This window comes from Nestor notabilis, unplaced genomic scaffold, assembly GCF_000696875.1.
Source record: "Nestor notabilis isolate BGI_N333 unplaced genomic scaffold, ASM69687v1 scaffold474, whole genome shotgun sequence".
Lineage (NCBI taxonomy): Eukaryota > Metazoa > Chordata > Aves > Psittaciformes > Psittacidae > Nestor > Nestor notabilis.
The window spans coordinates 182,863-197,445 of NW_009926690.1; the positions used below are offsets into that span (position 1 = coordinate 182,863).

The following is a 14,583-nucleotide window of genomic DNA, read 5'->3' on the forward strand; positions in this document are numbered from 1 at the left end:
AAGCCACCAAGAAACAAAGACTTCCACAGACTTCTTTCCCAGATCTGAGTTAAATCTTTCTACAGGAAGGAAATTAAATATCTTTTATTTTTTTTCTTTTTTCAGGTGACTCATATTTCAAGTTCATTGCTGTAAATTCCTGCCAAATCTAAATCCCTATATTTTATAAATATTTTTGAATAAGAAAATGGCTGGACCTGTGTTTTGTGTGAGCTTTCATGGGTTTTGAAATGAAGTGTGACAGCGATTTCTGAATCCACTTCAGAAACTTCTGTCTTAATTTATTCCCTCCATGTATTCCATTATCATTTTTTAAATTGCCACATCTGTACTTATGACATGATTATGAGTGTAATCCCATAACTTACCATTTTTATGAGTAGACAGAACAAGAAAAGAGTATTGATATAGTCAGCTCTATCAGAGGCAAGGGAATACTTCCAAATTTCTCCTTAATCTGGCAAGATTTTACAAGGGTTCACAGAACTGCCAGCACCTCTACTCTCTTCACAGTAAGTACTGCAGACCATACAAATAATAAAGAAGCAAACTGCACTGAACAGTACTATCAGTGACGCACCTGCTCCATGGAGATATTTTTGTAAATGACTGTCTGATTCCACTCAGGATTCAAGCTTTTCTGTATGTACTTAGTTCTCCGCTTGTATTCAGCACTGAATATGAACAAAGGAAGGAAACGTTACATTAGTGATCTTGTGTTTCTTTCAGTTCTAATGCAAAAAAAAAAAAAAAAAAGCAGCCACAAAACAAAAAATCAGAAAAAGAAAAGAATTGCATCTCCATTTCAGCAACAACTCAGGGTTACAGGAGGACAATAACAGCCTTTGGGTTTTGGGGGCTTTATTTAGTAGGTTTTCCCCACATGGTCTTTTAAAACATCTGACTCTTAAGTTGGCTAGCTTTGCCTACAACTGTTTCAGTATAAAGCATCAGTCAGCACACGCACATACACTATGTTCTCGCATTGTACATGCTGGGGTCTGATTATAAATTGAAGTGATAATGCATTGATTTCTTTTCTAAGAGCACCCTCCCATTAGTACTTTAAAAGTAGAGTGAATCCATTATATTTATAGGTTGCAGTCTCTAATTACAGGAGCTCCATCTCACAAGAATGTTTAATGAATGCCATGGGATAACTAATATCCTGTTAATGATAGAAACGCTAATTTCTTATTGATCTTGTTCTCTGCATATACCTCTAACTGTACTGGAAACAAACATAAAAATGCATCAAGCTCATGATTGTTTTTATCAATAGCCAAGAACAAAAAGTTTGGCTGCATAATCTGTTTTTAAAAAGAACTGGTAGTGCCTTCTATGGTACTTTGCATTTCCTGAGTATGGAAAAAGCAATATGCTAACCTTTAACAGAATATGGATTCATCTAGCTCTCTAAACTTTGATGTCAGATTTGCTTCCATTCCAATTTTACTTTAATATAAATTTTAATGGACACCTCGAAAAAGCTGGGTAAGAGAAAATGAGAAGCTTTTAGCACTTTGAAAAACCAAGGTAAAGAACCTCTTTTTGCCAGTCTGAGAGACATCTGCCCTTTGTCTTCTGTTCAAAACCACCATATGTTAAAAGATTTGTGTGCTATATTTATTAATAAATTAAATGTGCCCAGGACTGCTTTCCAGCACTAAGGCCAGATAGCAAAGAATGACCTGTATCTGCCTTATTAAACTCTTTTATGGTTCCCCCACATTAATTTTTGGTGATATGCTGCTCTCCTGATTCTTACTTCTGACTTTTGATTGAACTGTGTTTTGGTTCATAACGTGGCATGGTCTCACAGCTAATATACTAGATTCCCCTCTCATATGAGATTAACTCAGAAGATGCACTCCGGGAACTCATTTAATCATCTAGTCACTAGCGGTGTACCATGCATGGTACCAGATTAGAGCAGACCTGAATTAAGGTTATGTGAAAGACACATATGTTTACTGATACATATATATCAATGCTGGGTCATCAGAGCCAGCAGTTTCACTCTACAGACTCAATTCAACTGTGCAGTGCTGCCATCCAATTACTCTGGAGTGTCTAGTGACCTTATTCTCTAAAAGGGGGTGGCCCCCTTGTCTACTAGAACGATACCTTTTAATGAAAGGCACTTGCAGTTATTTTTGCTCTTATATTTTTGCTCTAGTCATTCTATGCAGTTCCATTTATTTTCTTGCAAAACATGCCATCCACTGTCTTCCAGTTTATTGAAAAATGTGAAAGGCACTGGGACTTGTGAAACAAAGTATCTGTCCACTGCTAATTATGAGAAGAAAGCAGCAGCTCTCCACAGTTCAATCTGTTCTGTCAGCCACGGCATACAATGGTGTGTTATTGAAGGAAAAAATAAAAAAAGAAGATTTATTTTTTTATATTGTGTGCCAGTAAGAAAAGGATGAATTAAAATCTGCGGGGACCAAGGGCATATGAAAAAGAAACTCTCACAAAGCTATTCCTTGAATATCTTGGAAGGAAGGCTGAAATACAAAATCTGAATCCTTTTAGAAATTAAATTTTTGTGGCAAATCCTATTCAGTAATGCACTTTTCTCACTTTTCCCTTCTTTTTCCACTCTCTGATCTGAGACAAACATTCCCATCTTTCAAAGTATTAATGAGATTTGACTGACCCATATGGAGACATGGGACATGGGCAAGTGACAGCTGGAATGGCAGCATCTCTTGCTCTTTCTGGGCTCACAGTACTCCTCAAATGAATGTCTATTCTAATCAACTATTAATGAAACATTAACTTTTCCAAACTCGTCATACACCCAGAGCAACCCACTTCTTATCTTAGCTAAGCCAGGATTGTATTACACAGCTTGGGCCTGTCTAAATATATGTTCTACTCTTTTTAAGGAACTGATAAACTTTCATCTTTTCGAAGAAAGTAGGAAAGGATCTTTTGTGCACTGAGCCAAGAAAGTAATACCAAGACATTCCCTTTCCTTTCATGGATTTCCTTTTGTACTATTATAACTACATCACCTTTTCAAAGTTTCTGATTCTTTTCAGAAATAGGTGAGAAGGTGATTGATGCAGTGTTGGGTTTCAGAGCTGGCAGTGACAAAAGATAAGTGTGTTGTTAATGTGACAATTCTGGAGTATCTGAAGTGAATTCCATAAAGTATCTGGATCTAAACTGGCAAAGGTGATGTCATATTCATGTAACCTATGGTCTGGATCTGTTGCAGAGGAAAGCAGGAGACCTTGACCGCTTCTAAGGAGGTGTAGACCCAGGCTGAGCTGGATGGCAGCTGAAGGTTTCTAGATCTCTGAAGGGAAGGAACTGGGAAATACATTACATTCATACCACTAGTGGGCCTTCAACCCAAATTTGTGATTAACACATGGAGATACTTTCATAAAACGCATTCATTAAACCAGTCAATACCTAGTATGAAATGTATGAAATAATTTGCACTTGAAATGCACAGAGCATGCTGCATGAAAAGATGCAAACTGCATTACTCTTTTCTTGATAATTTCTCTATGCTTCCTTAATTATAATTTATTAATACATGATGCAAGTGAAAGTACAATTAAAAATGTATAATAGAATAACTGCATATAAAATGTGGCATTTAAACACATTCATTAAATAATTTGTTTTATGAAGAAAGACATAAAGAAAATCTCTTTATTGAAAACAGCCTGTTGACTTGCTTGATCAGGTTTCTACTTCTAAACAAATACATAGTTTGGGCTGAATTACTATTCTTACATACTTATCCTAGGCTGGTATTAGCATATATTGAGAATGGAGTTTTGCTTTAAGTTTCCAAACAAAGCATTAGTAATTTCAATAACTAAAAATTCAACTTTGTTTACCACAAATAACCATTTATGTGTTCAAGTAGCTTTAAAGCCAGCTGGGCAATTATCTAGAATTATACCTGGCTTTAATGTCTATACACCGTGCAAGGTATATAAAGAAAATATTCAATTTAATTTCTGAACTGTGCCTGTTTATCTTGGCAGTAACATCGTTCAAAATCTTGATACAAGTTCACAGTTAATTATTTTGCAACTTTCAGTGAGTGAGAATAAACTTTTAGATATCTCTGAACTATATTCTTCCAGAGTTTGAAAGAAAGATTGTTTGTCATCAGAGTTTGGCCCTAGAATATTACTGCTCAAGGAGCATTAATGACTTGTTTCCAGTTCCTTTTGACTTGGAAATGGGATTAATTACAGAATGAACAGCAAAACCACACTGCAATTGCATGCCATCCAAATTCAATAGAAATCTATAGTTCAATGTACAGGCTTATTGTATAATGCATGCATACAAAAATGAAAGAATAAGATTGGAACATAGTACACTCTACCTTGCATTTTGGACAACCATGACTTGTCTGCATACCCAGCATTTACAGAGTTAGGAACACAGAGGAAGCAGTGTGAGAGAAAATAAGAACAGAGATTAAAGAAAATGTGAATAATGGGGAGTTTCTTATATCAGAATCAAAGGAAATAGAAGCATTAGGAAGAATAAGAAGTCTAGCATGGACAGAACTACAGATAAAAGGTATTCAGTAGCAATTCAAGTTTCTGCTTTCAGAAAAAAAGAAGTTGGGTGCTTTTGAACAGGTCATCATTTCCATCATTCCCTAAAGCCCTAATCTACATGCAAAACTGTAACAGTGCCATGTTTTAAAATAATGAAACCAAACAAAACTAGAATCCAAATTCTTCATAATTTGGAAGAAAGTTTAAACCTATACTCAAACCTGGCTTAGACCTCTTCAGGGTGAACATCTCTCTAGTTCCAAATCTTATTTCTACATCAAGGAATGTACCTGTCAAAATTCCCAGTAAGATTGATTTGAAAAGTATTTCACAAGACTCTTAGATGCACTAAAAAACCCCTCAAGATTTAGGACCTGTTCATGTTATATTCAGTAATAGTTTTGGGCCCAGTGCCACTGAATTATATTGAATTCTGTATGGCTGAAATTAGCAATCTACAAAAGAATACATAACTGTACCATTCATGCACTTGTAGCGGTGCTTGCCCATATGCCAAATGCTGTGCTGTGACCTGAGCATCTACTTTCTTGTTACTTTGAATAGAACAGAAATACAGCTTTAGTTGTATAGTCCTAGCCTAAGAGTCTTTGAGGATGAGAGTAACTACACAAGCAGAGAAGTTTGCAGGAATTTGTCTTTACAATCTGAAAGCTGATCCATCAGCTTAGTTTATCTAGTACATCTACTATGTCGCTGAAGTCAGCAAGATTATTATAACCATATATACTTATGCATCCATACAACCTTCTGCAACTTTAGGGCACAAAAAAGAGTTATAATATTGCTTATATAGAAAAGTATATTTGAAAGGAAACACTAATGAGATATTTGTAATTACAATCTCAAAAAGCAACAAACTTTGAAGAAGTGATTAATACTTTGTATAGTCACTAGATACAAGATTATGAGAATTTCTAAAACCACATCTTAGCACTTAAAAAAAAGTCATAAAAGTTACACAGAATGAATGTTTTCTGACTAGTATTTCTCACCTTTGATATTATACTGCAACCTCAGATTTACCTCAGATATTGTACTCTACATTCTGCAAATCTGCCCCAAATTCAGAATGTCTTAAGCTGAAGCAACCATTCTGCATTAAAAATAACATGTAGCTTTCTATGTTACAGATAGTATTACATATATTTAGTACATTTCAGTAGTCTATTGTTCTTTTAATACATATTTTTGCATGTATTAGAATTTTTAAATGGAACCATGGAAAAAAAAAAACCCAACAAAAAACCTATGGGAATTACCATGAACTCCCTGAGGTCATTAGCAAAGCATGCACATTCTCCTGGGAATAGCATCTGGCTCTCTATTAAAAATCCACCATTTTTCCTGGTGTTGCCCCTGGATTTTCTATAGCAGTAACTATCAGTTCGGTTTATTAGCAACAAGTAACAAAGCTAAATTAAAAGGAAATTCAGGTTAAAATTTCTGCTACACTTACCCTCTCCCTGGAAGAAGATAAACTTTAACAAAGGGGTCTGAATAGCCATTGTTGTCTCTGGGAGCAAGGTTTCTTGCCTGAAGGACGTGGATGATAAGGTTGCCAAGGTGTTTGTCATAGTTGATTTGAAGCTAGAGAATGCATTAAAGCACAGTAAATTTATTTGTTACTTTTATTTCCTGAATGATTCAATAACTCCCCTAAATTCTTTGAATAAAATGAGTTTTAGACCTTCAATTTGGCTGGAAATGAACAAATTTTAGAAGTTTTTGGTTTTCTCTCCTGACTAGAATGAGATGCTAGATTACGATATTGGATCTTGAAACAAATTTTGCTTTCAAAGTCTGCCAGTATTGGTTTAAAAATAAAACAAAAACAAAGCTCAACCTAACCAACAAAAAAAAAAAAACAAAACACCCAGCCATATTGATCTATTCCAATCAGGAAAAACGAGAGCAAATTTGAACCCTTGATATATTTCTGAGCAACAGCTGGTTTATTGAGTAGTAATTGCAAAAATTCTGACTACCTCGAACCCAACCCCAGGAAGGATGTTGTAATATTATGGAGAGATCTTTAATACTAGTACATGAGAGAGAGAGGGATTACTTAAGAAAAAACCCAAGAAAATCCAAAAATCTATAGGAAATTAGGCTTCATTTATTCTGCTGCTCCCAGTTCCACTGTTTTAAAAAGCTAGAGTAAAAGCAGTTTCATAATAGAGAACCACAAAATTGGCATTGCATGGAAATAAATACACTGCACTAAGAGAAGCCCACAGCAGTCTTAAATCTAAACAATGTAAATGTAAACCAAAATATGTGGCCAAAGATTAAAGATAAGAATGAGTTTCACTCCTTTCAGCCCCTTCAGGGGCAGTAGCATTTTCTATTCTTCTCTCTGTATTTCACAAGCCAACATTAACGACAAAGGCAAAAATCAAGCACTGACTTAAATGAGTGGCATTTCAAGGTGTTGGAGTTGAATAACAACTCAGTTAATAGAGATTGTTTTCTGCAGATTTATTAATCAGAAATGTGCAGCCAGTAGCAACAACAATTTACACAGCAAAAACTACTACATATTTACCTGAATTTCTCCAGTGATTGGATGGGAAGCAGACTTCGCAGTTTCTGTGGGCTGCCAGATTAAAATACATAAATAAATACACAGTCACGTACTCTCAAACATACATGTACTGGAAATAATAGAGTTTCAAAGTTTTCCATAGGTGGTGTTTATATTGTTGTATTGCCACATATTTCTAAGGCTCATTTAATTGTCTCCAATTTGTATGCTCAAATCTAATGGTCATCATATTCCAACAGCACTTGAAGTCCAGCCCAACCATTTTGATCAGCCTTTATACAAGTATAGAATCAGACAACTTGAATACCAAAGTTTTTACAGTCTGAGCAGACTGGTCACACAGGGACATATGGGAGAAAAAAGACAGATGGCATTAACCCTGTCTAACAAAAGTGAATGTAGCAAAGAGAAACCAGATACCATGTCAAGTACAACACAGCCATATTTCTACTGAAAGACAAAGGTCACAGCAGTTTAAATTGAGTCTGTGTGCAAGTGTGTAGAGAGAGTGGAAAGAATGATAATGAAACTGAGTGAAGTGTCTATGTGGATTTCACAATTGGAAGCCATCTCATATAATATTTTTTGCTTTATTCTGTTTTCTGATAATCAGTTTGGCTATGTCACTTCAAATTCAAATTCCTCCACACACTTTCCATGACATGAAATTTAAATTTTCTGTCCTTCCCTTTTCAGTGTTGTATAATAGTGCACATTCCTCTCTGTCACTGTTCTGTATCACTGAGCTTCTCTAGGTTGCTGACAAAAGCAATAAAATCCTCAGTGTCTTTTTATTTCCCCATTTCTTCTCTCCTTTTTGTTAGTAGTTTGAAAATAATATCACCATTTGCTTTAAATCCTGATCTCTCAAAAATATGATCTTTTGTTAAATGGTAGTGTCCTTGACCCACCCTGGACCTACCTCTAATCTGCAAGACATCAGTCAAGCAAGCAAGCTCCCAGTTTAGTTGCAAGATTTGAATATTTTTGCATACTCTCCACATCTGCTTCCTTGGTTGATGCAGGAGAAAACAAAGGATGCAGATAAGGACAAACTTACTGTTCTCTGAAGATTGATTTGGAAGTCATCTTTTCCTGTGTTTCCAGATGTGACTGTCATCCTGACATCCTATTCTGTGTAATTGGGATTTCTTTCATTTTCTGAGAAGAGTAAACTCCCTGTGCCTTTTTTGTGCTGCCCTGCCCTCCAATAAAACCCTTACAGATTTTCTCAGAAAGTTGGTCATGAATTGTTTTAAATTAGGCTAATGCAGAGCCCATGTCTCCCAAACTAGAGCATAAAGTTAAGGTGATGCACTACCCTCTTCAGGTTTGCAATGAAGAATCATCCCCTCAGTTACTCAGATCTGCAGACCAGGACTAACCAGAAAAATTCCAGCCAAACACTAGCACAATGAAAACACAGGAGAAAAGAAGTCTAAACCTGTCTGTTATATAGTTATATTCACTGTCTGTGTTGCCTTATTTTTGCTTGTTTTACATGCTTTACCCACTGTTGTGGTTTAAGCCCAGCCAGTAACTCAGAACCGTGCAGCCGCTCGCTCACTCCCCACCTTCTTCCTCCCCCTGCTCCCAGAGGGCTGAGAAGGAGAATCAAAAGAATCTAACTCCCATGGGTTGAGATAAGAGCAGTCCAGTAAAAAACCCCTACTGCTACCACCAATAATAATAATGATAAGGGAAATAACAAGGGGAGAGGTTACAATTGCTCACCACCTGCCACCCAATACCCAGCCCGACCTGAGCAGTGATCTGGGCTTTCCATGTGACTTCCCCCAGTTTATATACTGGGCATGACGTGCCTTTGTATGGAATACCCCTTTGGCCAGTTTGGGTCAGCTGTCCTGTCTCTACTTCCTCCTGGCTTCCCCTCCTCCCTGGCAGAGCATGAGACTGAGAAAGTCCTTGGTCAGAGTAAACATTACTTAGCAACAACTAAAAACATCGGTGTTATCAGCGTTGTTCCCAGGCAAAAACAGCACTGCACCAGCTGCTAAGAAGGAGAAAAAATGACTGCTATAGTGGAAGCCAGAACACCTACTTTGTACCTGTGTTTCTTTATGAACACAAGCTTTTTCAGGAAAAAAGAACAAAAAAATCCTAAATGTTGATTTTTCTGGAAATCCATGTGTCTCAAAAACAATTCTCATGGAAAATTTTTAAATCAGCTTTTTTTGGTACCTTACAAAGCTTTTAAAGCAGTGTAATCCCCTAACAGCTAAATAGGTCATCAACATTTATAAGATGTTCTGAATCTTAAATGATATTTTAGATTGATAGCAAACTACTAAAACTCGCTTGGTCCTTTTCAGAATATTCAGAGAGAATTTCACTCCTTATGCCAAGGACAGAGACCTACCTAAGCATCGAACCCTGGAACGGTTTGGGTTGGAAGGGACCTCAAAGTTCATCCAGTTCCAACCCCTCTGCCATGGGCAGGGACACCTTCCACTAGTCCAGGTTGCTCCAAGCCCCATCCAACCTGGCCTTGAACACTTCCAGGGATGGAGCATTCACAACTTCTCTGGGCAACCTGTTCCAGTGCCTCACCACCCTCACAGTACAGAAATTCTTCCTTATATCTAAATAAATCTCCCCTTGTTCACACTGAACCTATTACCCCTTGTCCTAACACTACAGTCCCTGATGAAGAGTTCCTCTCCAGCATCCTCGCAGGCCCCCTTCATTTACTGGAAGGCTGCTATAAGCCCCATGCAAAATTTTAAAGCAAGGCTTTAAATTACTTACACTTGCCACCCTTTACCTCTACAAGTGGATTTTATTATACTTTAATAGTTCTGACCTCAGTCTATACTAGCACTGACAATACTGACAATGCTATAAAATAACATGGAGTGAGCCATGCTGCAGTTACAAAATCTCTGCCGGATAATCAAAATGCTCTAATTTTTCAGAAGTTTGAGTAGCAAAAATAATGAGTCTGTTCACTCAAAATATCATGCAGTATAGAATATATTAGTACAGATACTGTAGAAGGAGTTCAGAGAAAAGGGAATGGGCATGCCAGATTTGTGTGGGGACTTCCTAAGATGATTAAAGTGGAGTTCCTTTTAGCTACTTTGCTTTCACATACTTGTCTGTAAACATAAATGTGCATATTTATGTTCCTATATCATTGTTAAATCTCTGTATTGCTCTGCAAGGCTGCAATTCAGCATATTGTTTTCTCTCTCATGTCGGCTGGTTTAAAACTGACCATGAAGAACTACCAAAATTTATCAAAGAAACCTGAGTAATTTAGGCTGAAAGAGACCTCTCAAGGTCATCTGGTCTAACCCCCAGCTCAGACCTGGGCCAACTTTGAAGTTAAAACTGGATTGAAAGGTAGAGATGCAAGTAAGTACCTATCTTTATCGGGACATAAGTGAGGATGAATTTGAAAAGAAGGACAAGTTTTTCACTGCTGACTTCTCTAGGAGCTAAAAGATCTGAGGATTTAGAAAAACAACCCATTCTTCAAGATACAAAGACAATTAAATGTTTCTATAGGGCATTTATATCTTAGATGTAATCTGCACCGTAGAATGATTATGCATTTTACATAACAAAAGAAACAGGTCTGTACAGGATATAGTCAGCTCAAGGCTCCCACAAGGTTAAACCTCTCCTGTTACGGCTAATCTAATTTCACATTCATTTCTCTTGATACTCCCTGCATGCACTCACACACCCTGTGAGAGAAGAGCTTGTGCTTTGTCATGCCATCGCACCTGCTGGAGAAGGTTCTCATTACCGTGATGTGAAACTTGTTAAAGCCAGGCTCTGATGCTGTACACTATCACTTTCTGTAGTAATGGGACAAAGCATTGAATATGAGAGAATTGGCACTGCAGAATATCAAAGAGACTCTTATGACTTTTCTGGAGTGTATATTCTATACAAAAAGCTTTAAAAAAAACCTACTTGCTAAAAATAAGAACAGTGGCAAAACCAACGTCTAGGCAGTTTGGGTGTTTAGTCTGTCATGATACTTTGGCAAGCCTGCAGCCTGACGAGAAATGCTGTCAGCCCAAGGCAAGGAGATGTTCCAGAAAGGATGAGCAGTAGCCTTCTCTTCTAACAGAGCTCAACACCATTATAAACTTAGCCTGCAGGCAATAAACAGAAACTATACAAATCAACAAGAGCTATGGTTGTTATGAAAGAAATGCCTCTCAACATGATTTTCAGAAATAAGCAGTGTTTTAAATTTTTACGTGATTAGTTTTGACTTTTGCATCCCCTACATAAAGGCATTAGTTTTAATAAATTTTTGTTTCATCTTTATAAGCCTCCAGCTGAATTTTCACAAAAGATTACTAAATCCTCTGTGAAGCAGGAAATGTAATTTACGCTTCTAACTTTAGGTGGCCTGCTACAGTGCCAAAGCTGGGAACTCAGTCTTCTCATGGTCAGAGAGGGACACCTCTCCAGGATACACTGCCCATGAAGGATTTATGGATCTCCATGCACTATGCGGTGAATTTAGGAGTGTGATTCGTCTAATCAAATGGAAGGGGTTTCAGTGTAGATAGTGGCATCTGCACTAAGAACTCTGCCCTCTCCTTTCCATGCAGTGCACACACTTTGGTGGCAGGTTTCATCCAGCCTCATGAATTATACTTCAGAAGTGCATTATTCTCACTGGTAAACATAAAGCACATGGCAAACTGGTTCATATGAAGACCCACACAATATCCAGAGTATGGTGTAATGAAACCAACTATTCATCTGATGATTAGGCAATTCTGCCATGTCCCTGAAGTTAAGTGCAGTAAAATCTCGACATACGGTCTTAACTTGGGCATCATAGACCTGATTTAGTTCTTCAAAAATCTATTGGAATTGTGGCAAGACAGAACTTCTATCCAAACCAAACTGATTGATAAATATATTTACAGTACTTGCTAAATTGCTGTATGAAAGAGATTTTCGTGTTTCCTCTCACATGAAAGTTATGTAAGCATATTGAAAACCTATCTGAAATGAGAAAGCACTGTTTGCTGGTTTTGGTCAGTACAGCACCTAACTTTGAGCGTTTGTAGCTCATATCACAGTCATAGCTTCAACAACACAAAACCACAAACATAACAATGCAATAGGAACCTGACAGTCCCAGGAAGGAGTAAAGATACAGAGGACTAAATATGTAGGAAGCACCTTGTTTGCAATGGGAAGCTTTGCTTCCAACAGTAAGACAGTGGTAAGCTGGGTATTCAGGACAGCAATCAGCTTTAGTGATCTTGTAAATTGTTTAAGCAAATGCAGTTTTCACAGGAATGGTTTTCACTTCAGGTGTTAAATTTTTTGACACAATGCAAAACTGTGACATGACTTTATGATCTAGTATTCAGTTTCAACTGTGAAAAAGTGTTACTAAATTACTGCTCTGCCCTTTCAACATGGTCAGGTGGGTGCACAAGTAGAAAGAAGTTCAGCTGAGAAATGGACAGGATGTGGCAAAGGAAATGAGAACTTACACTTAACAAATTCACAGGAATTAGCTAGTGGCAACACACATTTTGATAGCAAATTTTTTTTTTCACTATTTCCCTGCCTTTCAGGGAAATGCTTGATATTCCTGTGATTTTTCATAGCTTGTAACACTTCAAACAGTAGCTCCGTAAAGAGAGGGAAATTACGGTCTTAGCAATATCAGCTTATTCTGTGGAACTAGTATCTCATCACCACACCATGTAGAATGCACTTAAAAAGCAACAGCAATGAAGAGTGACACTGATGTCACATCAAATCTTGATTGTTTAAAATCAATAATATTAAGTTCAAGAAATCTATTTTCAGAGAGGGCCCAATCTTTTATGACCTTGCATAAATTGCATAAACTCCTCTCCTTGTCCAAATTTTGTATCTTAACCATAATACTCATCACTGTCACAGCAATGAATTCATCAATATGTGCTGTGATTTCTTGCCACACTAAGATAAGTGAGCAGTTCCTTCTTGTCATCAAAGTGTTATTGCCGCATAACTGAGAAGTTTCTTACCTTGCTGCTGTGCCTCTTTTTGCTCACTGAGGGAGAACCAGGCTGACCAGGGCTGGGAACAGCACTAGAGGTGGCAGAAGTGGTTCCAGAGTGAACATGAGATCCCTTTTCCACTCCTGACGAAGCAACCAGAGGCGACTGCTGTAGAGAAACCTTTTGGAGCTCTGCAGCCAGCTGCTTGGGATCAACCCCTGGTGACTTTGCTTTATCTACTGGATTAAAGTAAGACAGCTTTGTATTGACAACTGCTAGCACTTTCAAATCCATCCTGCTATGGTACAGGACAGGATAATGATCTTTATACATTTTCATGTTATCTGCTTGTATACTTTGAAGATGTAAAAGGCAACCTCTAAGAAATAGACACGTCCCCCACAACATCAACATCCCAATTCCAATTTTGCTACTCAACACTCTGTCAACTAGTTGTGAAGTGTTACTCACTTCACAAGCTTTCTGAGAAGGTTATTCTCTAGCCGAAGAAAAATAGGTCTTTCTGATTATGCTGAATTATACTGGAGCAAATTACAGTTTTCAAGATTGGCCTAAGTGAAGAAAGCTAACTTTCACTGTTCGGAACCAGTCCAGTTTCACTAAGTATCTGAACTTCATTTTAAAGCTTTAATTTATTTGTTTTGTTTTGTTTGGGTTTTTTTTGTTTTTTTTTTTTTTTAAATCAACTGGAAATTCAGCAAAACTGAATTCTACTCCTGAGATAATTTATACAAAAATAAAGAGAAAAGAAGCTCAAAACCTTCAACAAAAAATTAATCAAAGCAGAACAAAATGAAAGCAAATGAAGAGCAAAAGCCCTGATTCATCTTTCCTTATTACACACACCTGTGTGAGGCATCTGTGGTAGACGTCTGATTGCCCTCCCTGCTGCCTGGGAATGAGCGGGGAGAATTTACCCTTTGTAGATGACAATCTCCATTTCATAAAGAAATGAGGTCACATAAGTTCCATGCGTGCCGTAAAGTGCACAGAGTTAAAACGATACTTGGCTCAGCTACTTCCCAGGTTCTCAGAAGTATGGTTTAAGGCAATATGTTAGCCTTATCCTGCCTGCTAGGCTGTATCTGGGTTTTCATTCTAGGGGGAATTGAGTTGTTCCTTTCTGAAGCACAGTCTGCAAAATGTCAAAGGTGATAGCAAGAAAGAGTTGGCTTGGCAGCCAGTTGTTCCAAATCAGAAACCACTAGAAGATTGCTAGATGAGGAGGAAGCATGCCTGCAAGAATAGGGCAATTTATTTTTACTTCTGTTCTTTCCCATTTTGAGTTTTCTTCATTAATATAAATGTTGTTTATTCTACTTCCATCCTTTCAAACCCTGTTTCAGTGTCTATGAATGCTTTTGGTGTTTTTGATTGGCTCACTACGGAAATAATTGTGGGTAACTTTGCCTCACAGCTCTGTCAGACTCAGTTTTCACTTGCAATTAAT

The 14,583-nt window shown here is 37.4% G+C and overlaps 1 protein-coding gene across 1 annotated transcript in view; it reads right to left on the reverse strand.

The window, feature by feature from the left end:
• Positions 1 to 14,583, reverse strand: part of LOC104405058 (protein piccolo-like) — a 189,128-nt gene that overhangs the window by 67,253 nt on the left and 107,292 nt on the right. The window contains 5 exon segments of the mRNA XM_010013653.1: positions 581 to 674; positions 4,367 to 4,393; positions 6,025 to 6,155; positions 7,114 to 7,164; positions 13,140 to 13,348. Of these exon segments, the coding sequence (XP_010011955.1) occupies positions 581 to 674; positions 4,367 to 4,393; positions 6,025 to 6,155; positions 7,114 to 7,164; positions 13,140 to 13,348 (512 nt within the window).